This window comes from Podarcis tiliguerta, assembly GCF_965153285.1.
Source record: "Podarcis tiliguerta genome assembly, chromosome: 9".
In the NCBI taxonomy this organism is placed as follows: domain Eukaryota; kingdom Metazoa; phylum Chordata; class Lepidosauria; order Squamata; family Lacertidae; genus Podarcis; species Podarcis tiliguerta.
In genome coordinates, this window is record NC_139542.1 from 3,055,221 (window position 1) to 3,080,287 (window position 25,067).

At 42.2% G+C, this 25,067-nt stretch overlaps 1 protein-coding gene across 11 annotated transcripts in view; it reads right to left on the reverse strand.

The window, feature by feature from the left end:
• Positions 1 to 25,067, reverse strand: part of LOC310657667 (perlucin-like protein) — a 126,245-nt gene that overhangs the window by 51,125 nt on the left and 50,053 nt on the right. For 7 of the 11 annotated variants that reach the window (XM_083398716.1, XM_083398709.1, XM_083398717.1 and 4 more), the window contains one exon: positions 9,571 to 9,669. The exons of 1 other annotated variant lie outside the window; for it this stretch is intronic. In XM_083398716.1, coding sequence (XP_083254842.1) covers positions 9,571 to 9,669 — 99 coding nt within the window. Of the gene's footprint in view, positions 1 to 2,131; positions 2,242 to 3,217; positions 3,370 to 5,529; positions 5,617 to 9,570; positions 9,670 to 11,822; positions 11,934 to 12,442; positions 12,539 to 16,382; positions 16,489 to 18,574; positions 18,631 to 25,067 lie in introns of those variants that run through there. 3 more of the 11 variants (XM_083398720.1, XR_014501862.1, XR_014501863.1) reach the window with 3 other exon arrangements.

Sequence of the window (25,067 nt, forward strand, 5' to 3'; positions counted from 1 at the left end):
GTCCACGGACCACCCACCCAGGGGCTCCATGGTGTCATTCACATAACAAAAACTGCCACGGAGATATCAAAATGTTCAAAGGTAGGGTGGCCCATGGTGTGGCTTTTGAAAAACAAGGGGTCTGCAGTACTTAGCTAACTGGGAACCACTGGCATACAGGGTTTAATTTCCCAGCTAGTATTATACAACCCCACGGCCAGTTTGTAAAGTTTACTCAATACCTCTGCCAAAAAGGATTCATGGTTGGTATTGGGTGCATCAATGAAGATGAATGTCATTGGATTTTGTTCCAGGAGACCATGCAAAATTGAAAGCAGCCCTCTGTTAATGCAGCCTTGTTAATAAATGCCAGTCCAGTTCTCTGTTCTACTACCAAGCTGTGGATGAGTGAGATCTTACTCTGACCTTGTACATCCATCCACACAAGCTGAAAAGAGTTGTTAGATACTTAAAGGGAACCATGAACTATCTTAAACTGCCAGCTGGCAGTGTTGCTCAGCTTTAGGTTCCCTCAAGTCCTTTTGAAGCTGAACTAAGGAGCTCAAACCATTTAAAAGCATGCCTTCAGCCTCTTCCAAATCACCACATTCATTAAGTTAGAGAAGCAGGAAGAGTAGCCTTCCTGCCTCTCCAACCTAGTGAGAAGCACATTCCTGCTAGGTATTGTGAGAAATGAGATAAACAAGAAAGATAGGAAATTATTTTTGTACGCAGTAACAGCAGCGAGAATATTGTTAGCCCAGAAATGGAAACAAGAAGAACTACCAACACTGGAAGAATGGAGAATGAAAATGATGGACTTTGCAGAACTGGATAGAATGACAGGAAGAATTAGGAATCGACGAGATCAGAGATTTATTGAAGAATGGGAAAAATTCTCAGAATATATGCATAATTTAAGTGAAAAACAAATAACACTTGTAACGTTCAGAGAAGCTTTGTAAAAATGAAAGTTAAAATTATGGATTGAAAGCAGATTTAATTTAAGAAGTAGATATGAACCAAGAAATGTGTGGAAAATTGAGAAGGGAAGGAGTACCAGCCAAGTTGAGGGAAGTCAAAAAATGAGAGAATGGTGTTATAAATTGTTTGAATTGTATTAATTTGTCTTATTTGTAAACTGAATAAAAATTATATTTAAAAAAAGAGAGAGAGAGAGAAGCAGCAGCCGCTCATCTGGGCAATGATGTGGAGAAGTACATATGTAGGTCTTTGGTAGTAGAGAAAATTGCATGACAAAATGTCAGGGAAAGGGAGGCAGACAGAGACCGGGGGGGGGGGGGGCGCATGGAAACACTTACCGAGAGCCCAAACAGCACTTTTCCAGCCAGCAATTTTCCAGCTGCATCACAGAAGGGGACCTAGTCGAGGAGTTTCACAATTTTTTCCCTGACAAGCCCAAGCCCCGGGGTAGGTCTTTCAACAGGTGTTCGAGACAACGGACGATGAAAAGGAGTTCGAGGGGTTCCCGCCATCGGAGGAGGAGGAAGAAGAAGAAGAAGAAGTATATTGGGGAACACGAGGAATGGGGGACTTGAGGAAGGTTTTTGAAGTAACGGATTAGGAGGAGAATAGTTTTACAGGTTTTCAATCCGCCACCCCGGATGGGAAGGAAATGGAGACAGTCGACGCTCCCGGAGAGGAGGGGGCCTTTGAGGAGGGGGTGGATATCAGGGAAAGGGAGGCAGACAGAGACGGGGGGGGGGGGGCATGGAAACACTTACCGAGAGCCCAAACAGCACTTTTCCAGCCAGTCCTATGAATCGGAGACTGAAATTGGGAGTGGCCAGTCTGTTCCAGGAACTAGCTATTCCCAGAAGAGAGGAGATAAGAGACGTTCCCTGTCTCGCTGGGCATGCTGGTCTAGAAAGCCACGTCACAAAAATTTAGAAGCGGCAACTGACTGAGCAACATGGAAGTGTTGTTTTGGAGCTCCGGGCTCGGATTTGGCAGTCATAAATCTACCGGACAGAAGTGGCTCGATGCCTGGAATGTTATCTCCTAACTAGCTAGGCAGCAAACACATCCCTCACACAAAATATATTTGGAAAGGGAAAAGATCAATTATGTAAACAGATTCTGCAACTTTCTGGAATGCATGCCATTAACAAATGTTTCTGCAGAAACTTACGTGACTAAAGCCTCTACTCCTGACAGCCATCTCCATTTCTTTGCCTTGTCTTTAAAGACTCCAAACCAAAAAAACGACTTACGCCTTTGTACTTGCCTGTTTATAAAATACTAGGGTAGGGGTGTTGAGAAAGAACAAATAAAATCTTTTAAGACAACGTCCCTTTCTCTGGGAGACTATAGCCCTTTACAGAAATTCAAGAGGCATAAAGCAAACACATTTTAAAAGCAGTGATCAAAACTATACATTGTATTCCCATCACCAATAATATTTTCGTACAGTGGATGTAGTATTGTCCCCCTGATCAAAATTATGATGCTGAAGGTGATGATGTTGATGATGAATGACGAAGATGATGGTGATGGAATCAAGGAAGAATCCCAAAGAGGAAATATTGTAGTGAAGGGGAACTTCACATGCCCTTACAGAGGGTGGCTACATATGTGCTTCAGTAATGACACAGAGTCGGTCTTGGAACCACCTAGCAGGACAGTGACCTGTGTGTCAAATACTCCAATTTCTGCATCCATGTTTGATGGTTGGTTCCAGAGACACTGGAATCAGTCTGGTTGTGGTATGCTTGATGGCATGATGATGGGATCTCACCCATGTCTGTGCCCTGCAGCACCCCAGTAGCCCCTGTGCCAGGGCTAAAGGGCTGGGAAAAGGATATTCCTTGCAAGCTCCTCTAGAGTCATCTCCATGATACTCTCCTGCCAAAAAGTTAGCATGGTGAGGGTAGCCTCCCCCCCCCCCAACAACTGAATACATCGCAAAGAACAGAGGAAGAATTTACAGAGAATCCAAGTGATAGATGCCTCTGAAGTATCTACTCCTCCTCCTCCTTGAAGATCTCCTTCCTGACTGCCAGCTTAATTCTATTAGAGCTCAGCAGCTCCAAGAAACCTTACTGAGTCCCAGATGGTAGCAGCTCTCCCTGCCCCTCCCACCCCTTGGCTTGACTGATGGAATTGCTGTCTTGGCTGCATACAGGTACATGTAACCTTCCTAAATGGATAGTGATGATAGGAGCCCTTTGGCTCAAGAAGATCACCTACATTTCCTATACTTAGCTTTGATGCTCACCTGTTCTTGATATGTTTCCATAGAAAGGAGCTTGGCGCCTTCATTCTCACATTTTTTTTGGGAATTCGCCCATGAATCAAGGTCACGAGAAAGGAAATAGAAAGTCCTTTGATATATAACCCAACCGCCATTCAAGTTTCCAATAAGGAGGTCTTTGAGTCAAACCAGATATGGAGGAAGAAGAGAAAAAGAAAACAAGATAGGGAATTTAATGGGAAACACCTTATATGTCTGTGCAGATTTCAATTGTTTTTGTTAAGTTCATTTCTCTCGCCACATGATAACATATATTCATCTAGGAAGCTCAGAAATCTTAAAACAAGAACAACATTAACTCTCCAACCCATGTTGATGCTGCAGTAAATACCTGGGTGGGCATAGCTGGAACAGGGAGTGCAGTCAAGAACCTCACCTACTTGTTTCCACCTGGATACTTAGGGCAGCATCAGGGCAGACTTGAAGGTTGGGAAGGGGGAGTAGTTGTGTTTATCAAAATTCTCTTTCTGTCTACAAGCTCTCTGTTCAGTTGCAGAGGGGGCAGGAATCTAGTGTGTGTGTTCCTGGCATTGGGCAACTGGGACAGATGAGGGATTCTGCTGGTTTACCACCTGGTCTGCTGCCAAGCAGTCTCCCTGCCTGAGGATGGATCCAGTGGGCTTCCAAATCCAGTGGGCTTCCAAATGGCTCTGGGGGATTTTCCAGCTGATCTGACAGGTGCTCCTGCTGAGCTTTGGCTGATCTCTGGAACAATCGTATAACAACAACAACATGCTGCCCATCTGACGGGGTTTCCCCCAACCACTCTGGGCTACTTCCAAAAAATTAAAACACAATTGAACACCAACCATTTAAAACTTCCCTGAACAGGGCTGATGAGACAAGGTTCAAGAATGTGGGCAAGGTCCTTGGATCGGTCAGTACAACCACTTGCACACTGGACCCTGCCCCTTGTGGCTGATACAAACTAGTAGGGAAGGGACAGCTGGCTGGACTAGAAAGGTTATTAATGCCTCTTTATAAGAGGGGCTGGTCTCAACCTGCTTGAAGGCAGGAGTGGTAAAACCACTCCTTAAGAAATCTTCCCTGTGCTCAGAAAATCTAAATAACTGCCTGCCGGTTGCTAATCTCCCCTTCCTGTGCAAGGTTCTTGAGTGGGTGGTTGTGGACCAGATCCAGGTGCTCTTGGAGAAAACTGATTTTCTAGATCCTTGTCAATCAGGATTTAGACCTGGTTTTGGAACAATGTCTTTAAAAGCAATCATATTTCCAAAGGTCAAAGAGAAAGAGGGAAATGGCATTATAAGACTCTCACAAAATGTGTGCTTTGGTGCTGAACATCTTTAGCTTGCTTTTTATGTACAATTTACGTAATATGCGTGTAAGAGGTGTGTGCTGCCAAGCCGGCATAGATTAAAAACTCCAGGCTCGCTGCCAGTTACAATCTCTTTGATTTATTTACAAAGTTCAAAGAAAAATCTCCAGTGCTTCAGAGCATGTCCGACCCTGTCGGCAAAGATGCCGTGTCTGGTTTCTTTTTACTTTTTCTTGCCCAACATGCAAGTCTGCGGAAACCACGCCTCTGATTTCCTCCGTTTACAGAATGACTAGTTCCGGGCTCATCCTCCCCCCTCCCTGCCTCCTCTTCGCTGTCAGACAGCAGACTACTAATAATCTCTTTTGGCTCTCTATAAGTGCTGGTCTCTCCCGTTAGCTCTTTCCCCATTTGCCTCTTCCTGACAATGCGTTCATTCCCATTCTTTGCTCTCGCATCTAAAGCTTTATAAACAATTTTATAATCACTTTACCAAGGGGTCAATTCACTATGTGAGTGGGCTTGATGGTTTCTGTCTGATGATGGGCTTGTGAAACAGGAGAGAGATTTTGCTGTTGCACGAATCACCCCACTGCCCAGCAGTCTCTCTGACCAAGTTGGCGGAAGTTGCCTTCAAAGTGCTGCTCATGAATCTCTCTCTTTCAGTTGACCTCTTTTGATTGTCTTTGCAGAGGCAGGGCTCTCATGGGGGAATATAATAAAGGACAGGTCTTTCAGCTGACCTGTTTTGATTGTCTATGTTAAGGCAAGGAATAGAAAGGTCTTTTATTTCCTAACCATAGAGGCTAAGTCAATTCAAAGGTTCAGGAGAGCTGAACTAAATATCTCTGATGTTTCTCTAGGGTGGCCCCATGCAAAGGAGCGCAGCACTCTGCTCTGGCTCTAAGAGTTTTCAGCTAGAGGAGGGGCTTTCAGCTGGCGCAGACTCAGAGCAGGTTCCCACTGCACTACAATTCTTCAGCATCGTAGGGTAGCTTACCAATTTCTTTTTGCAGTTCATCATTTTTGTTGGCAAGATACAGCAATTCGTCTGATACGTTTTGAGCTACAGCGAGTATTCCGAAGTCTAAAAGATTTGAAATAGTTTAAGGCAAAAGAGTATCTGAAATAACAATCTGCAAATATTAAGAAACCATTTTCAAACATTTTAAAACATTTTAAGACCCATGCAATCCACTATCCTATTCTCATATTAAAAGTGGCTCATGAAGTATCTCTAATGTTCCCCTCCTATGTTCTCATTTTCTGCAGAGAATCACAGGGACACAAACCAATTCCCCACTGAGTCACACAGTAAAGCCAAATATACAAAGATTACTTTGCAATTTTCTATTATGCTTTGTCCCCTTCATGGATCAGTGCCTTGCTGTGGTGAAGGGGCTTGAATAACTCAGAGAAGCTATGAGCTATGCCATGCAGGGCCACCCTGATGGACAGATCATAGTGGAGTGTTTTGACCAAACACGATCCACCTGGAGCAGGAACCGGCAAGCCACTCTAGTATCCCTTCCAAGAAAATCCCATGGAAAAAGAGAATAGGCATATAAAAGTTATGATGCTGGAAGATGAACCCCTCAGGTTGGAAGGTGTCCAACATGCTACTGAGGATGAGCAGAGCACAAGTACAAGTAGAGCGGAGGACAAGTACAAGTAGATTCAGAGCTGATGAAGTGGCTGGGCCAAAGCCAAAAGGTCGCTCCATTGTGGATATGCCTGGAAGCGAAAGTAAAGTCCAATGCTGTAAAGAAAAATATTGCATAGGAACGTGAAATGTAAGAACCATGAACCTTGGTAAGCTGGATGTGGTCAAAAATGAGATGGCAAGAATAAATATTGACATCCTGGCATCAGTGAACTAAAATGGATGGGAATGGGCAAATTCAGTTTGGATGACTATCATATCTACTACTATGGGCAAGAATCCCATAAAAGAAATGGAGTGGCCCTCAGAGTCAACAAAAGAATGGTCAAAGCTGTACCGGGATGCAATCTCAAAAATGATACAATGATCTCAATACGAATCCAATGTAGACCTTTTAACATCACAGTAATCCAAGTTTATGCACTAACTACTGCTGCTGAAGAAACTGAAATTGATCAATTCTATGAAGACTTACAACACCTGTTAGAAATGACACCAAAGAAGGATGTTCTTCTCATTATAGGGGGTTGGAATGCTAAAGTAGGGAGTCAAGAGCTAAAAGGAACAACTGGCAAGTTTGGCCTTGGAGTTCAAAATGAAGCAGGGCAAAGGCTAATAGAATTCTGCCAAGAGAATAAGCTGGTCATCACAAACACTCTTTTCCAACAACACAAGAGACGACTCTACACAGGGACATCACCAGATGGGCAGCATCGAAATCAGATTGATTATATTTTCTGCAGCCAAAGATGGAGAAGCTCTATATACTCCGCAAAAACAAGACCTGGAGCTGACTGTGGCTCAGATCATCAGCTTCTTGTAGCAAAATTCAAGCTTAAACTGAAGAAAGTAGGAAAAACCATTGGGCCGGTAAGATACAATCTAAATCAAATCCCTTATGAATACATAGTGGAAGTGAGGAACAGGTTTAAGGATTTAGATTTGGTGAACAGAGTGCCTGAAGAACTATGGATGGAGGCTCATAACATTATACAGGAGGCAGCAACGAAAACCATCCCAATGAAAAGGAAATGCAAGAAAGCAAAGTGGCTGTCCAATGAGGCCTTACAAATAGTGGGGGAGAGAAGGCAAACAAAATGCAAGGGAGATAGTGAAAGATACAGGAAATTGAATGCAGATTTCAAAAAAAATAGCAAGGAGAGACAAGAAGGCCTTCTTAAACGACCAATGCAAAGAAATAGAGGGAAACAATAGAATGGGAAAAACCAGAGATCTGTTCAAGAAAATTGGAGATTTGAAAGGAACATTTCGTACAAAGATGACCATAATAAAGAACAAAAGTGGTAAGGACCTAACAGAAGCAGGAGACATCAAGAGGTGGCAAGAATACACAGAGGAATTATACCAGAAAGATATGGCTGTCTCGTACACCCCAGGTAGTGTGGTTGCTGACCTTGAGCCAGACATCCTGGAGAGTGAAGTCAAATGGGCCTTAGAAAGCACTGCTAATAATAAGGCCAGTGGAAGTGATGATATTCCAGCTGAACTATTTAAAATTTTAAAAAATGATGCTGTTAAGGTGCTACACTCAATATGCCAGCAAGATTGGAAAACTCAGCAGTGGCCAGAGGATTGGAGAAGATCAGTCTACATCCCAATCCCAAAGAAGGGCAGTGCCAAAGAATGCTCCAGCTACAGGACAATTGCACTCATTTCACACGCTAGCAAGGTTATGCTTAAAATTCTACAAGACAGGCTTAAGCTGTATGTGGACAGAGAACTCCCAGAAGTGCAAGCTGGATTTCGAAGGGACAGAGGAACCAGAGACCAAATTGCAAACATGTGCTGGATTATGGAGAAAGCTAGAGAGTTCCAGAAAGACATCTACTTCTGCTTCATTGACTATACAAAAGCCTTTGACTGTGTCGACCACAGCAAACTATGGCAAGTTCTTAAAGAAATGGGAGTGCCTCATCTGTCTCCTGAGAAATCTCTATGTGGGACAAGAAGCTACAGTTAGAACTGGATATGGAACAACTGGTTGGTTCAAAATTGGGAAAGGAGTACAACAAGGCTGTATATTGTCTCCCTGCTTATTTAACTTATATGCAGAAATCATCATGCGAAAAGCTGGGCTGGATGAATCCCAAACCGGAATTAAGATCTCAGATATGCAGATGACACAACCTTGATGGCAGAAAGGGAGGAGGAATTAAAGAACCTTTTAATGAGGGTGAAAGAGGAGAGCGCAAAATATGGTCTGAAGCTCAACATCAAAAAAACGAGGATCATGGCCACTGGGCCCATCACCTCCTGGCAAATAGAAGGGGAAGAAATGGAAGCAGTGAGAGATTTTACTTTCTTGGGCTCCATGATCACTGCAGATGGTGACAGCAGTCACGAAATTAAAAGAAGCCTGCTTCTTGGGAGAAAAGCAATGACAAACCTAGACAGCATCTTAAAAAGCAGAGACATCACCTTGCCAACAAAGGTCCGTATAGTAAAAGCGATGGTTTTCCCAGTAGTGATGTATGGAAGTTAGAGCTGGACCATAAAGAAGGCTGATCGCCGAAGACTCTTGAGAGTCCCATGGACTGCAAGAAGATCAAACCAATCCATTCTTAAGGAAATCAGCCCTGAGTGCTCACTGGAAGGACAGATCCTGAAGCTGAGACTCCAATACTTTGGCCACCTCATGAGAAGAGAAGACTCCCTGGAAAAGACCCTGATGTTGGGAAAGATGGAGGGCACAAGGAGAAGGGGACGACAGTGGACGAGATGGCTGGACAGTGTTCTTGAAGCTACAAACATGAGTTTGACCAAACTGCGGGAGGCAGTGGAAGATAGGAGTGCCTGGCGTGTTCTGGTCCATGGGGTCATGAAGATTCAGACATGACTAAACGACTAAACAACGACAACAACATTATGCTTTGTGAGATCTAAGAAAATAGAGGTGCCAAAAGGCTTTTTCTGATGAATACTGGGTTGCATTCCACATAATTCTAAGGAGGACATTATGTCAGTGCAGGAATTTCTCCTTCTGCAATGCAATCTTCAGCCCCTTTCCCTCCAATCTGTTCCCCACCCTGCAGAGCAGCTTTGGTGATGGCATGCAGGGAGAAGTGGGGGCAAAGTTCCCTTGTGCTAGTGCTAAAATCTTGCAGTAGCACAAACATTGTGAATTACAATTTGATGGGGAAGGACAGCATTTCTAGTGGGGGGATGTGAGAATCACAACCGTCTGCTTTTCTTCCTGATGAGCAATGAAACCGTGATAAACTCTATTGGGTGATGAGTTTCATTGAATATATGTATTGCTTACACAATATGAATCCCAAAGTGAACTACAGGAATTGACGCCTGCTTAAATTAAACAGGGTCTAGCAAAAGTGAGGATGTGCATAAAAAAATGCTTACCATCCTTGTCTTCATGGATTGTATCAAGCCCAACAACAAAGGTCCGAATGATATCCATTGCCATTCCAAACTCTGTTCTTCTTTTTAGTTCCTTTTGATCTAAGGATGAAGTAGGTAGAAAAGAAATGATTAAATTGTCTGATTAACTGGGGGAGGGGATACTTGGTTTCAAACTGCTTTTAATATTCAATTTAAATTGCTGACTTGTAATGCAGGTAAGAAATCAAATCAACAAAACCATGGCTATGACTTTTATTAATATTTTCTGCTCTCAGCCCTTGATAGTGGCTGCCCTGCTGATCTGAAGTCCTCTTTCCATTTGGCCTGTTACTTCTGTCATCAGATGGTTTGGCCTCCCTTTGAGAGCTTTGGATTTTTGGTTGTCTAGATACACCTGTCCTCTTGGTCCTACAGTCTTGCCAGGCTGCCTCATGCTCTGCCACATGCTTAAAATATGCAAATTGTTGGATCATTTGATCCCCCCCCCCCGAGCTTTGCTTTTAAAGTGCCATTTAAAAATGAATTAGGTGTTCAAATAGGTCAAGGGCTCATCTATCCAATGCTATTTTTCTGCAAAAAGAGGTGCTGGAACTCAGCACTAATGCCTCTCTTCTTCTCTTAAAATGGCCACAACGACCACTTGAGAGGGGCTAGAACAGGGTCCAGATCAATTTCAGCTGAAAAAAGCCCTGCATATATTTCAATATTTAGGTAGGCTCTGGACCCACCCAATTGGCCATGGCCTTTTCCTTTGCAGCCTGTTTTCCCCAAGCACATTCCTTCAGGGAACTGGAGCCCTAGCAGAGGGCAGGGTGGAGAGGATCAGGAATTGGGCCTGCGGCAACGCAATGGCACTCTTTCTCCCCCTGGCACCGCTGTGCCAGACTCAGTTTCCCTTCCCTCAGGTGAATTCCCCCAATGGAGAATGAATCACGAGCAACTGTGGCTTTTACTTTTGGGAAAACAGGTTGCAAACAAACTTTATTACAACAGATGTAAACAAGGAGTTTTGGTTCTTCTTCCACAGAAATGTGACAAACAGTGAGGTTATTAACTGTGTGATGCTGATGCATTTTATTAAAACATATACTGTTTCAAGTTATAGGCTGTATGCTATGCAGGCTTAAGGTTATTTCCTTTTACACATCTTTCATAGATCAGACTTTCAGGAAATTAGGATTTTAACTGGACTGTTTCCTTACAGACCCTCAAATCCTCCTTAGCCTTGGAATCACTATTGCCCTTTCCAGTCAGAGTATCCCCTCTGAGGACCCTTTTTTCCTGTAAACAGCTTGTGGGACTGTGTCTTGTCTATTTTAACAGAGTTCTGCGATTCAGAACCTTAGAGCATATACTGAGAGTTCTCAGCTCTCTTCAGCTCTACCACCTGTCAGAACAAACTCTCCGAACAGAATCTAACTCACAGACTGAATTCCTCTCTCCCACTACCTCAATCCACTCCAATTGCCTCCCTTGGAATGCTGGCCAATCAGGCGCTGTTGTTAGTTAAGTGTTTGCTGGCGGGGGGGGGGGGGGGCGGACACTAGATGACTCAACCTGCTCAGAAAAGAAACGTTTCCATCACAGGGCTTTCCCACAAGCAAATGAGGATTAGTTGGGAAAGGGAATTGTCCAGGGTGTCCCAGAGACTTGTGTTATCCTGTGTTTCTGTTCCAAGTGCTGGAACTCACTTATTCAGGGAGAACAAAACAGTGCCATTGCTCTCAGTGGGTGACAGCTGTAACTCACCCCCAGAAATCAAAGAGAGATGAAAGGGTAAATGGAAGGTGGATCCTGCCATCTCTTTTTGGAAATGCTATTGACATTTAAGCAAAGCACATGACATTAGTTGCAAAGTATGTTAATTATGTAAAGGGACGCGGGTGGCGCTGTGGGTAAAAGCCTCAGGGCCTAGGGCTTGCCGATCGAAAGGTCGGCGGTTTGAATCCCCATGGCGGGGTGCGCTCCTGGTGCTCGGTCCCAGCGCCTGCCAACCTAGCAGTTCGAAAGCACCCCCGGGTGCAAGTAGATAAATAGGGACCGCTTACTGGCGGGAAGGTAAATGGCGTTTCCGTGTGCTGCGCTGGCTTGCCAGATGCAGCTTTGTCACGCTGGCCACATGACCCGGAAGTGTCTGCGGACAGCGCTGGCCCCCGGCCTCTTAAGTGAGATGGGCGCACAACCCTAGAGTCTGTCAAGACAGGCCCGTACGGGCAGGGGTACCTTTACCTTTATGTTAATTATGTACTTACATAGAAGGAAAAGCAGCAGTGTCATGGCAGTAAGGATGACAATCTCAAGTATTATATATCTTTCACCCATTGGAGATTCTAAGAAGGCAACCATGTCTCGAAAAACAGATGCTTGAAGAAAGAAAATTCTGATTTAGCCCTCAGTAACAAACAGTGTTCTTGAAGCTACCAACATGAGTTTGACCAAACTGCGGGAGGCAGTGGGAGACAGGAGTGCCTGGCGTGCTCTGGCCATTGGCTCTTATTTCGATGCTGCTGATGGGGCAGCAGACTAACTGAGGAGGTGCAGTGCAGCTTGTGTGGTCTACCCATCTCTACCCACCCCAGCACCTGTTACCTGAGGCAACTGCCTCATTCTTCCTAATAGTAGAGCCATTCATGGCTGCCCACAGTAAAGGAACACCATAGCCAGCAGCAAAGAGTAGGCTGAATTCTGGGGTTTCTGTGGAGCTTAGTGGATCTCTGGCACTCAAAGAGCTGTGTGGGCTTTTCTCTGCACTCCTCCCTAGCACAGCATGACTGGCTCCACTCCCTGCCTGTCTCTCCATCAACTTCCCTTTCCCATGCATTCCTCTACTTTATGAGAAACCTCATCCCATATGACTGTGCTGTATACAGACCACGAGTTTCAGTTGTTGGTGGTGTTGCTGCTGCTGTTGCTGAATCCTTTCTGGATGCTTCATCAATTCCGGACTTTTCCATCCTCTCAGTTGCATCTGTGAAACAATAAGCTATTATAACGACTATGAACACATTGGTTGGATGGTGGGTGTTTTCCCTTCCAAGCTCAGAGTATTAGTCTCTTGTCAAGCATGGAAGCTCACAAAATTTGCTTTTATTCTCCTGCACTTAATCTCCCTATTACAGGAGCATAATTTTTAAAATAGATGCACATCTACAAATGTCAAGGATTTCATCGGTGCAACGTTGAAATGGACAACAACATCAGGTCAAAAATATGTCTCAATGAGGCATTTCCAACATTAAACTTTGGCGTCTAGCAGTATTAGACAATCATTTCCTGTAAAGACAATATAACTGAAATGTCTTTCTTTTTCTTTTGCTGGATCAGTCTCCATCTTATACCAAAAAGATGTTCCATATGGATTCAAAGGTATTGGAAAAAATGTTTTAGATAATATAGCATTCTCATTTGCATTATATTCTTCTCTAAGCTCCTGGATATCTAGTTTATGGAACTTCAGCAAGCATTTGCAAAGAACAGTTATGGGTTTGATTCATATGTTCTCTCTATATTTATTTTATGGGGTAAACCAAATTTGGGGCAATCTTCTTTGTGGAAGAAATGGGTTGATTGTGATATCTGTACATTAGATCAGCCGATAAGGTCAGATGGAGAATTTTTGGTTCTGTTTATATTGCAGCTGAAATCTCAGTTACTTGGTGTGTGCTGAAAAGAAATATCTTGCTTCATAACATTTATTGGTGTTTATTTATAGACTATCTGCTTTGAGTGCTTTGGCATCTATTGAATATCTAGAGGAAATAATACGATTTTCCCATAGATATCTGGTTGGCCATGGAGTGGTCAGGATACAGTACTGGATGGACTTTTCACATGATCTAGCACTCAGACTCTTCTTATGATTCCAAAAATCAATTGAAAGCAGGGGCTTTCCAGGTCTCTCCATTTGCCCTGTCTGTCTGTCAATCAATGTCATATGATGTCACTATTACTTACTGTGCCAAATTACCAGGCCTAAAGGTCCAAATGCCTTTCATTTTTGTGTTTGTCCCTTTTCCAGCAGCAACCAGAGCTGTTTTCATTAAGATACTACCCTCAGGCTGAAAGTGGCTTCCTCACAATACATTACCAGATGTTCACCATTTAATAGATTCTAAGGAGGGGAGACTACCCGTAACTTTCTTTAAAATGGTGGAGAACTTTAACTTGCTTGATATATGGAGATTTAAACACCCACTGGATAGAGAAATTACTTTTTTTCAGAACCAAAGCAATCTGCTGGACAAACCAACTTGATATGGATATCTAATGAACTATCATTGAGAAGAAAAAAGGAGAGATACAATCAAGGACATGTTCGGATCACAAACCAGTATTAGAGGAATTGAAAGGTGAAAAAAACCACACACATTTAGGTGGAGATTAAATGATGGACTTCTTGATAGCCAAACAATTTTACACAAAGCTGAAAAAGCTTTGAAAGACTATTTTGAGTTAAACATAAATCAAGGAGTGGATCTAAAGGTTGTCTGGGATTCAAGTAAAGTGGTAATGTGGGGTTTTTTGATCCAACAAAATGCTTTCCAAAAAAAAGATGAGAGAACAAAAACAAACAAACAAATGAGAACTGCTGGAAGAATTGATTAAAAATAAAAAAGAATTGATCAAAAAACCAAGAAAAGATTCAGTAAAGCAACCATAAAAATGTTATAAACACAATATTTGATGTTGGTAAATCAAGAAATTGAATGGAAGATTAAAATGCTATGGTGGGAAAATTTTTATTTTGCCAGTCAGCCACACAACCTGCAGGCATGGCAGCTAAAGAAAAAATAAGATATGAACTTAATAAATAAATGAAATATAGAAGGGAAAGTTTTAGATAATACAAAACACATAAGAAAGCAATTTGTAAGGTATAATTCAGAACTGTACTGAGCCAGCATAAATAATATTGAAGAATATTTAAAGCAGAATAACTTACCAAAAATTCCAAAAGAGAAACCTAATTCATTTAATGCACCTATAACTATGATGGAGTTACAACAGGCAATTCATCAAGCCAAAATGGGCAAAACACAGAGGCCAGATGGGTTACCAGCAAAGTACTATAAGAAACCACATGATTATCTAGCACAACCACTAAAAGATGTAACTAATGAGATATTAAATACAGCGGAAAGTGCCAGGTTCTTGGAAAGAACACTGATTCTGAAACAAGACACAAATTTATTATGTGCCAAAAAAATAGGCTGGTCTTAGAAATGGCAATGCGGATTCAATCACTCTGAAAGGGACTATTGGTCTGAGGCTGGCAGGGGTAAGAGGGGAGAGTGCCAGGGCTAAGCACACCCCCCCCCGAAAGCCTCACTCTGGCAGATGCACCAATCTCCTGCTGCCCTCCTGGAAACCTTGCCAGAAGGCAGTTGAGGGGGAGTGCGGTTGAGAGCAGCTTTAACACGACCCTACGAGGTATGTTTGGCATGCATATCTGTGGTATGAGAAGGTTAAAGTACATAGAGCTTTCTTAAATCATGTTGTAAGAAAATTTGTTTATGAGGTATGGGAAAAATATAAAAATCTACCAGAACAAAAAACACCATGGTGGCTCTCACCACTAGAAGTGATACCCTTAAAAAAAATTGAATATGAGAAATGACTGGGGAACGTATAAAGAGCTGTTAATGGAAGTAGAATTCCAATTGAAATTGAAGATGTTTGAGGACATAAGAGAATTACTAACTGACTGATTTCAACACCATCAACTTAATTAAATATTCAAGATGGACAAAAAGAATGGCTTTTCTAATGGAACCTCTAAATTTGAAAAAGAGCTGTTGGAGAACAAAACAAATTTACTCTCCAGAATGTATAAATTAACACTAGAATGGTATACAAAAGATGAGCAGGTTAAATCAGCAATGATACACTGGGTGAAAGATTTTGGCTATAATATACAACTTGCAGCATGGGAGAACTTAGGGAATTGGAATTTAAAATTCACAGCATGTTGCACGCTGTAAGGAAATTATACGAAAATGATATATCATTGGTATTTAACTCCCAGTCAATTAGCAAAAATGTATAAAACAGGGTCAAATATATGTTGGAAATGTAAAGAAAAAGAAGGCACCTTTTATCAAATGTGGTGGACATGTAAGGTAGTAAAAGAAATTTGGGAAATGATATCTAATGAATTGGGGGGGGGAGTTTAATCCCCCCCTAAAAAACCCCCAAAGCCTTTCTTTTAGGAACTCTAGGTGCTGAAATCCCAAAGGAGCAGAAAAGACTATGTACATGACCACAGCTGCACAGATGTTATTGGCCCAGAGATGGAAAGAAGATGAAGTCCCTACCAGAGAAGAATGGCAGATAAATTTGGTGGATTATGCCGAAATGGCAAAAAAGAACAAAAGAATCAGAAATCAGGAAAATTTTAAGGAATGGGGAAAGTTTATAATCAATCATTAAAACCATTGGAAACAGCTAAAATTCTTAGTGCGGTTGGAATACCACTTGTAGTTTAATGGGGAATTTTGGACATAATAGAAATATAAAAGATTTGGATTATTATAAACGATGCAGGAGGAAATGACTAAAAATCGGACCCATAAAGGGGAGGAGGGAAGTCCAGGGGATTCTTTGGAATCTTGTTTTTGTACTGTATGTTGATATGTGATTGTAAAATTTTACTTTGAAAAACCAAATAAATAAATTTTAAAAAGAAACAGAAAAAAGACTTTGGAGACCACAAGTTGGACATGGAAAAGAAGCAGACAGAACCTGTGCATTTCCCATGCATTCCCTCTACTTTATGAGAAACCTCATCCCATATGACTGTGCAGTATACAGACCATCAGTTATAGTTGCTGATGGTGCTGCTGCCGATAGTGTTGTAGGCTCTGCGGGCGCTGGCTCTGCGGGCGCTGGCTCTGCGGGCGCTGGCTCCTCCATCCTCTCCTCCATCCTCTCAGCTAGAATAAGACATCAACAAATGGAGAACAAGATTATTGTAAAGTGGCATCAGTATTAGACCATCCTTTCCCGTAAAGACGTTGTTGAGTCCAATATAACTGAAACGTCTTTCTTTTTCTTTTGCTGGATCAATCTCAGTTTAAACCAAAAGAGATGTTCCAAGGCATTTTTTAATTTTTTAGGTAATATAGCACATTCTCATTTTGCATCCTATTCCTCTCTGAACTCCTGGACATCTAGTTTACAGGACTCCAGTAAGATGTTCACCATTCAATAGATAATGTGGGACCTATGAGGTCTTCAGATGTTCCTGGGTGCCAAATTCCTCCATCACAGGCCTCATGGTCAATGGTTGGGGGTCACGGGAATTGCAGACCAATAACATCTGGAGGGCCATTTGTCCCCCACCCTTGATGGAAAGTATATACATTTAATTATATCTCTATCTCCTGATCATCATTAAAGAAGAGGAGGAGGAGGAGGAGTTTGGACTTGATATCCCGCCTTTCACTCCCCTTAAGGAGTCTCAAAGTAGCTAACAATCTCCTTTCTCTTCCTCCCCCACACCAAACACTCTGTGAGGTGAGTGAGGCTGAGAGACTTCAGAGAAGTGTGACTAGCCAAGGTCAAACAGCTGCTGCAAGTGGAGGAGCGGGGATGCGAACCCGGTTCACCAGATTACGAGTCCACCGCTCTTAACCATTACACCACTGCTGGCTCTGTCTAGTACTCAATCTTTAATTCAATTACAGATTGAGTACTAGATCTGATCTCTGTTGGACGCATATAAATCCAATTGAATCTAGCAAGACTTTGGACACCATGAGTTGGACCTGGAAAAGAAGTAGAGGGGAAGAAGTAGAGGGGAAGCCCAGGCTCTCCAAGTGCGCCATTTTGTTTTCTTTTTACAAAGACCCAGCTTGACATCTGACGCTGTGGCTTAAAGAAAGAAGAGGATTGTTGTCTAGTCCCATTTCAAAGCCATCTGATCTAGCAGCCCTTGATATGCAAGTAAATGGGTTTCCCAAAGACTTATATTTTCTGGATCATGATCCTAGATCTGGGTTTACAAACTGGGCCCATGAATCAGAGCAGCGCACCTGTATTGCCAGAGAATAAAACAGAATGTGATGCTCCTGGTTTGCAATGTAGCTGGAGCTTTACTATAAGAGACATGGCTGTTTGAGAAGAAGCGAAAGCAACTTCATGGCTTGGCCAGCTATCAAACACCTGACTGCATGAGGGATGGATGGAGGAACCAGTTGACTGGGAACAAGGAAAGTAACCTTACATTGACTGAACTGCACAGATAAAGAATGCAAATGAAGGCTCACGCCCACATGTGTCGACTCCCAGGTCAGATCAAAGGATGGGAATGGAATTTTATCATGAATTACATCTGTTGCCAGCTTGGCTTGAGACCTTCACTATGGACTATATAAGGGCTAGCAGCTGAATGGGACAGGGAGATCCTGATACATTGTTCTATGCTCCATTCCAGAATGTGAAGAGAACGACCACCTGCCAGTCTGAAGTGTCCGAGATAAGTCTTCCAAATCTCCTTTGGGTGGGGACACATGAAGAACTAAACCTCTTCTATCTGTATTGTTGTTGTTGCCTAAGATATTTTGCTTATTGGTTATATTGCTAGCTTTGTAGTTTAGTCCTGTTGCTGTTGGCTTTATATTAGACTCCATTCTAGGTTACTGATCAATTTCTTTGCTAATGTTTACCAATTAATAAGAGTTTGTCTCTACCTAAGAGTCTGTCAATTCTCTATCCAGTGGAATCCAAAGAACCTGTTGCTTGCCTGGCAGTTGCTATTGGCCAAACAGCCAGTAGGGGACACTGGCAAGACAGCACCTGTGCACGTCCTTATAATGTACCACCACTCAGTTTCATTGGATGACCCTGAGGTCTAGTATTGAAAAGAGAAAAACCATCTGTAGTTTATAAATGCTCCCTATCATTTTCCCTCTTGGTGACCTTTCGGCCCTGGAATGAGACCCTGCAAATACCATAGCTTTTAAGGAAAGCGTTACTCCCATCAGACCTCTTTCTGTTTGGATACCTTGGTGTTGTCATGAAACAACCTTTTCTCTAATTTCTTCCTAAGGGTTTTTCATCCTTCCACTGGCTACGAACGCTTGTGATGTCCCTTGTGATGTCAGACATTCCAGAACTCCTCCCATTTAGGCTATACCATTTCCTGATTGGCTGCTCATCATATCCAATCAGCTTTCCACATAAAGCATAAACCTAGGAAAATGTTGGTTTCAGATTTGATATACTGCTTATATTTTTCAAAAGTTATTAGTTTTATTTTTTATTTAGGCTGGGTACATACTTTACCTTCAAAGCATATCCCCCAGAAGAACCCTTACTCCTCATGAACTCTGCTAGTAATATTGGAAAGCTTCCTATCTCAACACTTGTACCAGGAAATATGGCAAAGCACAAATATGGTTAAAGCACAAAGAAAAGGAACAAAGTGCATTAGTGTAAATCTTCATTTGCAAAGTTAAAGCACAAAGACAAGGAACAGAAACATTCAAATTTCAACAGTTTTGGTCTACATTTAATGAATGTATCATCATCAAAACATACATGCCACCAGTGCAATTTTTCAAGAAAAAAGGGTACAAGAACTGACTATGAACACCTCCCTTGCTCTCTCACAATGGTGTCCACCTGAGAGGTGTCAGAACTGAGTTCAATGAGTTCCAGATGCAAAAAGCCCTGCATGCAACTGACCTTCAACCAATGGCAACTCAACGAGAACTGTACTTGGATAGAAAGATAGATCTGCACAAACTCTGAAATGGTCTCTGATAAGCTTTTTATTTATTTATTTATAAAGTTTTTATACAACAAGGGGGAAAAAACACAAATACCAAATTACACACAAATTACAAAAATAACCATAGACACATAATTTTCTTAAAGGTAAAGGTAAAGGTACCCCTGCCCGTACGGGCCAGTCTTGACAGACTCTAGGGTTGTGCGCCCATCTCACTCAAAGAGGCCAAGGGCCAGTGCTGTCCGAAGACACTTCCGGGTCACGTGGCCAGCGTGACATCGCTGCTCTGGCGAGCCAGAGCCGCACACGGAAACACCGTTTACCTTCCCGCTAGTAAGCGGTCCCTATTTATCTACTTGCACCCAAGAGTGCTTTCGAACTGCTAGGTTGGCAGGCGCTGGGACCGAGCAGCGGGAGCGCACCCCGCCACGGGGATTCGAACTGCCGACCTTTCGATCGGCAAGCCCTAGGCGCTGAGGCTTTAGCCCACAGTGCCACCCGCGTCCCTATAATTTTCTTAGCAAACAATAAAACATCTATTGGTCTTAACACTAAAGACCCAACCTCCTGTCTATTCCATATTTCAAATTCATATTACTTATTGCCAATACACTTTTATCATAATTAAACTTATTCTCAATAAATCTAATTCCTTATATCTACCTTGCAACTATTACTGAAGTTCCTCGAATGCTGCAACAGAATTTAAACTACTATCTTTATTTTTCAGATATTCTTTAAAAACCTCCCATTTTGAAACAAATTCCTGTTTTGATTTATTCTTTATTTTTTCTGATAAACCACCTAATTCGGCATATTCCGTCAGCTTTTGGATCCAATCTTGTATAGAGGGGATTGTCATTAATTCCTCGTGGCACTTTTTAGCAAAACGCTCAGAGTCCCAGGTTTCTTTTCAGTGTAGTCTTTTTAATGTGAGCTATATACAAGTATTTACAAAAACAGTCCATACAGAGTACCTGCTCCTTAAGGCAAACGAATACTCTCCACCACAGCACAACCGCCACAGTTACTGTTGAACAGGCTTTCCTTTTTAAAACAGGTGATAGCCAATCACATTAATCACACTCCTGCTGAGTCACTCTGACCCAGCACTTCACAGAGTATTGCATCATCCTGTTGAAGCCTGCAGACTTACTAAGTATCCTGTGAATCCCAACACTCCTCCTTAAGTCAAAGGCTTGAGACCCAATAATTCTCTTAAGTCTCGAAATTTAGGAGCATCCAAACATTTTTATACAAATCTGCCACATTACATTTTGTGTTACAGTGCTGTACCTTTAACACATTTCTTTCCAAAGCATTTTTCACATTTCCATATCTTATAGCTATATGTTTACTCTTGCTCTTAAAGTTCTGTTGGTTAGCAAGCTGTTGTGCAGCCATGTTGTCACTTAGCACAGTGATTGGCATTTCAGAAGGTATTCCAAGTTCTTTTGTTAGACAAGCAAACCACTCTATTTGTGACACACATTCGCTTATGGCTGAGTACTCTGCTTCACAAGTACTTGTGGCAACAAATGTTTGTTTCTGGGATTTCCACTGAACCAGTGCATTTCCAATATATATGGCATAGCCAGTGGTAGACTTTCCATTTTCTCTGTCATCAGCGTATGCATACACTTGCTGATCATATCCTGTATCCAGCATCAGTTTGTAATCTTTTGTGCCTTTCAGATACCTTAGGACTCTTTTAAGTGCTACCCAATCTCTCTGAGCCGGGTCTGCACTTCTTTGGCTTAACATGTGCACTGCCAAGGTTATGTCGGGTCTTGTCCAACAACTATATATAACAGAGAACCCAACAGAGAATGAAATGCTGTTGCATTCTCACATTTTTGTCCTTCTGGTTCATTTTTGTACTGGGTAGTTATGGGAGTGTCAACCTCATTTGCCCTCTCCATTCCATATGTCTTCAGTAACTTTTCGATTTTTCTCTTCTGACTCAGAGAGTAGACGCCCTCTTCATTTCTCTGAACCTCTACTCCTAAGTAATTCTGAATCCCTCCCAAATACTTTAGTTTGTATTTGTTACCTAGGCTGTTTATAAACCAAGACACTTGCTTTTGTGCAGTTGTTATTAGACAGATATCGTCAACATACAAAAGTAAATAACAAACACTTCCTTGCACCATTGCTGAATATAAACAGGAATCAGCCAGGCTTTGTTTGAATCCCATCTTTTTCAAAGTTGTGTCTATGCATTCATGCCATAGACGTGCACTTTGGTGTAAACCGTATAGTGCCCTTTGCAGCTTTAACACCATGTTGTCTTTTTCCAGCTCATAACCTGGTATTTGCTGTAAATACACCTCAGTGTCAATAGGAGCATTTAAATATGCTGAGGCAACATCAAAATGATTAACTTTTAACCCTCTCAGACTTGCCATTGCTAAAACTGATTTTACTGTTTCAGCCTTTGCTGTTGGGGCAAACACTTCATCATAATGTATCATTTTCCTTTGTGTAAAGCCCCTTGCAACCAACCTGGCTTTCCTCTGACAACTACCATCAGCCAGCTTTTTCACTTTAAAAACCCACTTACAGCTTATGGGCTTTTTACCTTCAGGCAATTCTGTAGATACAAACATTGTTGTTTAGCAGAGAGTTATACTCTGCCTGCATTGCCTTTAACCACGCCTCTTTCTCTAGAGTAGGTAACTCTTGCACTTCTTCAAAGTTTTCTGGCTCAGTTACACAAACCTGGTTTATGGTGGCTGGGAACCCATAACGGTCTGGAGGTTGACCTTTATTACTTCTTGCAGACCTCCTTGGTTCATTAATCTCACCCCCTGGGCTACCCTCAGGACTGCTTTTGGGGTGGATTGATTCTGGAGATTTACCTCCTCCTGTCCCTGTTGCACTTTCTTTTCCCCCCTGCTCCATGCTAGCAGCTGGAGAAAAATGCTCAACCTTTACCTCCTCCCTTTCAGTTTCTCTGGGAGAGCTGCCAATTCTTAGCTTTGTTTCAGCTGCCTTATCAGGTACGCTCGGCAGTAAAACTTTTTCTGGCAGCAGGTTTGCATGTATCTTGGGCCAATTTCTTTGCTCATTAAAGCTGGCTGACCGACTAAAACTCAAAAGATTTTTATCATCTTCAAACCTGTAGGCTTTCGTACCACTTTCATACCCAAGAAATAGCAACTGCTGTGCCCTTTTCCCACCTTTTCTTCGGTTCTTTACAGGTATGTCAACCCACGCCTTTGTCCCAAAGATTCTCAAATGTTGCAAACTGGGACTTTTGTTATAGAGAATTTTATAGGGTATGTCTAGTACTCTTGACCACAAGCGATTCCCAATATAATTTGCGGTCTTAATACTCTCAGCCCAGTACTTAATTGGAAGATTTGCATCTGCTAACAATGCTTTCATTTGTGTCTGCAAGACACCTCCCCTACGCTCTGCTACTCCGTTCTCCTGAGGAGTTGCCACATTGGTAAGCCTATGTATAATCCCTTGGGAACGCAACCAGTTTCTTAGGGAGCTTGCCATAAATTTTAGGTGGTTTACCAGGGAGTCCCCCGGTTTCTTCCGACACCGGTACAGTCTCCTGGTCAGTGTTATCAGTGAGTCAGCTGTCTCTCGCACATGGACAGCCTTGAGTGCATTCCATGCCTCACTTGCCATCACCTTATCAGCTACGTAGACTAGCTGACTGTCGTCCACTCCAAGGATGATCGTAGCCAAAGCTTTCTCATCCTTTTCTAGCTGGGCCTCTGCTAGTGCCAGCTTTTCATCATCATCCTCATCCCACTCAGGGGGCTGCGGTGTAGTTTCCACCACCTTCCACAGGCCCTCACGCTTGAGGAAGTGTTGCATGAGGACCGACCAGGTGCTGTAGTTCGTAGCCGTCAGCTTCTCCAGCAACACGCCAGTTCTGGACTGCTCCATCCCTGCAGCTCACCTCCAGCACCCACGGCTAGATAACTGCCACCTGTACTCTGGTGCAGCGGAAGCGTGCTGGGCCCATAACCCTGTCGCGAATTCCTCGCAGCGCTTTTTAGCGAAACGCTCAGAGTCCCAGGTTTCTTTTCAGTGTAGTCTTTTTAATGTGAGCTATATACAAGTATTTACAAAAACAGTCCATACAGAGTACCTGCTCCTTAAGGCAAACGAATACTCTCCACTACAGCACCACCACACCACAGCACAACCACCACAGTTACTGTTGAACAGGCTTTCCTTTTTAAAACAGGTGATAGCCAATCACATTAATCACACTCCTGCTGAGACATTCTGACCCAGCACTTCACAGAGTATTGCATCATCCTGTTGAAGCCTGCAGACTTACTCAGTATCCTGCAAATTCCAACAGGATTTCATTACTCTTCCATTTTGCTGCGATCAAAACTCTTGCTGCCGTCGTCACATATAAGAAGATACCCTTCCTCTTTTGTGGAATATCCAAATCTGTTATTTCCAGGAGGTAGGCCTCTGGTTTTTTATTGAAAGAGATCTTTAGCATTTTTTGCAGTTCTGCATGTATACTCTCCCAGAATACCTGTATTTTCCTACATATCCACCACATATGGTAGAATGTTCCTGAGTCTCCGCATCTCCAACAATTACTTGACACATTTTTATACATTTTTGAAAGTTCTCTCTAATCGTGTAACAATTTGTGAATTTCCAATTGATCTTCCATAAATTTTCCCATTGGGCCATGGTTATTGAATGGCCAAAATCCTGGCACCACCTCACCATTGCCACTGTTACCTCCTCCTCCTTGACTGTCCAGTCAAGGAGGAGTCGATATGTTTTGGAATGAGTTTTTCTTTTAGAATTTACAAGATCAGATTCGAATCGGGAAATTTCTGTTGAGAACCCCTTTTGTTTGTCAGATTTAAATTTTTCAAATAACTGATGGTATTGGAACCAGTCTGAAATGTGTTCTCTTATTTCCTCAAAGTTTTTAAATTCTATTGGTTATCTTCATTTTTTAGAAGTGTTTTATATGTTGGCCAGCTTTCCTGAGTATTTTTCCATTTTACTGCTATGGCTTCTATTGGAGAACTCCACCACGGGACTTTAGGCTCCATCAGGTCTTTATATTTTTCCCATACAGCAAAGAGTGACTTTTATATTATATGGTTGGTAAATTTTTTATGAATTTTCGCTTTTCCATATATCAGGTAGGCATGCCATCCCAATGGTTGTCAAAATCTTCCAGGTCCAGGAGGTCCGGATCCTGCAACGTGCACCAATCTTTTAGCCAGGTGAAACAGGCTGCCTCGTAGTAAAGTTTTAGGTTGGGGAGGGAAAAGCCTCCTCTCTCTTTTATGTCTATTAAGACCAGGTGTTTAATTCTAGGTTTCTTCCCTTCCCACAGGAATTTGGAAATTTCTCTTTGCCATATCTTGAGACAACCTGCTTCGCCCAGTATTGGAATTATTTGAAATAAAAAGATTAATTTTGGAAGCACATTCATCTTTATAATGGAAATCCTACCCAGAAATGTTAATTTTAGTTTACTCCAGGTTACAAAGTTTTTTCTAATCTCTAACCAAGTTTTGGTGTAATTATCCTGAAATAAGTTTATGTTCTTGGGGGTGATCCAAATACCCAAGTATTTCGCTTTTGAGAAGATTTTCAGGCCCAATATTTTTTCTAAGTCGTCCTTTTCTTCTGCGATTACATTTTTAACAAGCATTTTTGTTTTTGTTATATTCAGCTTAAAGCCTGCCACTTCTCCAAATTCTTTAATCAATTCCAGCACTCTTTTCAGACTTTCTTTAGGGTTTTCAGT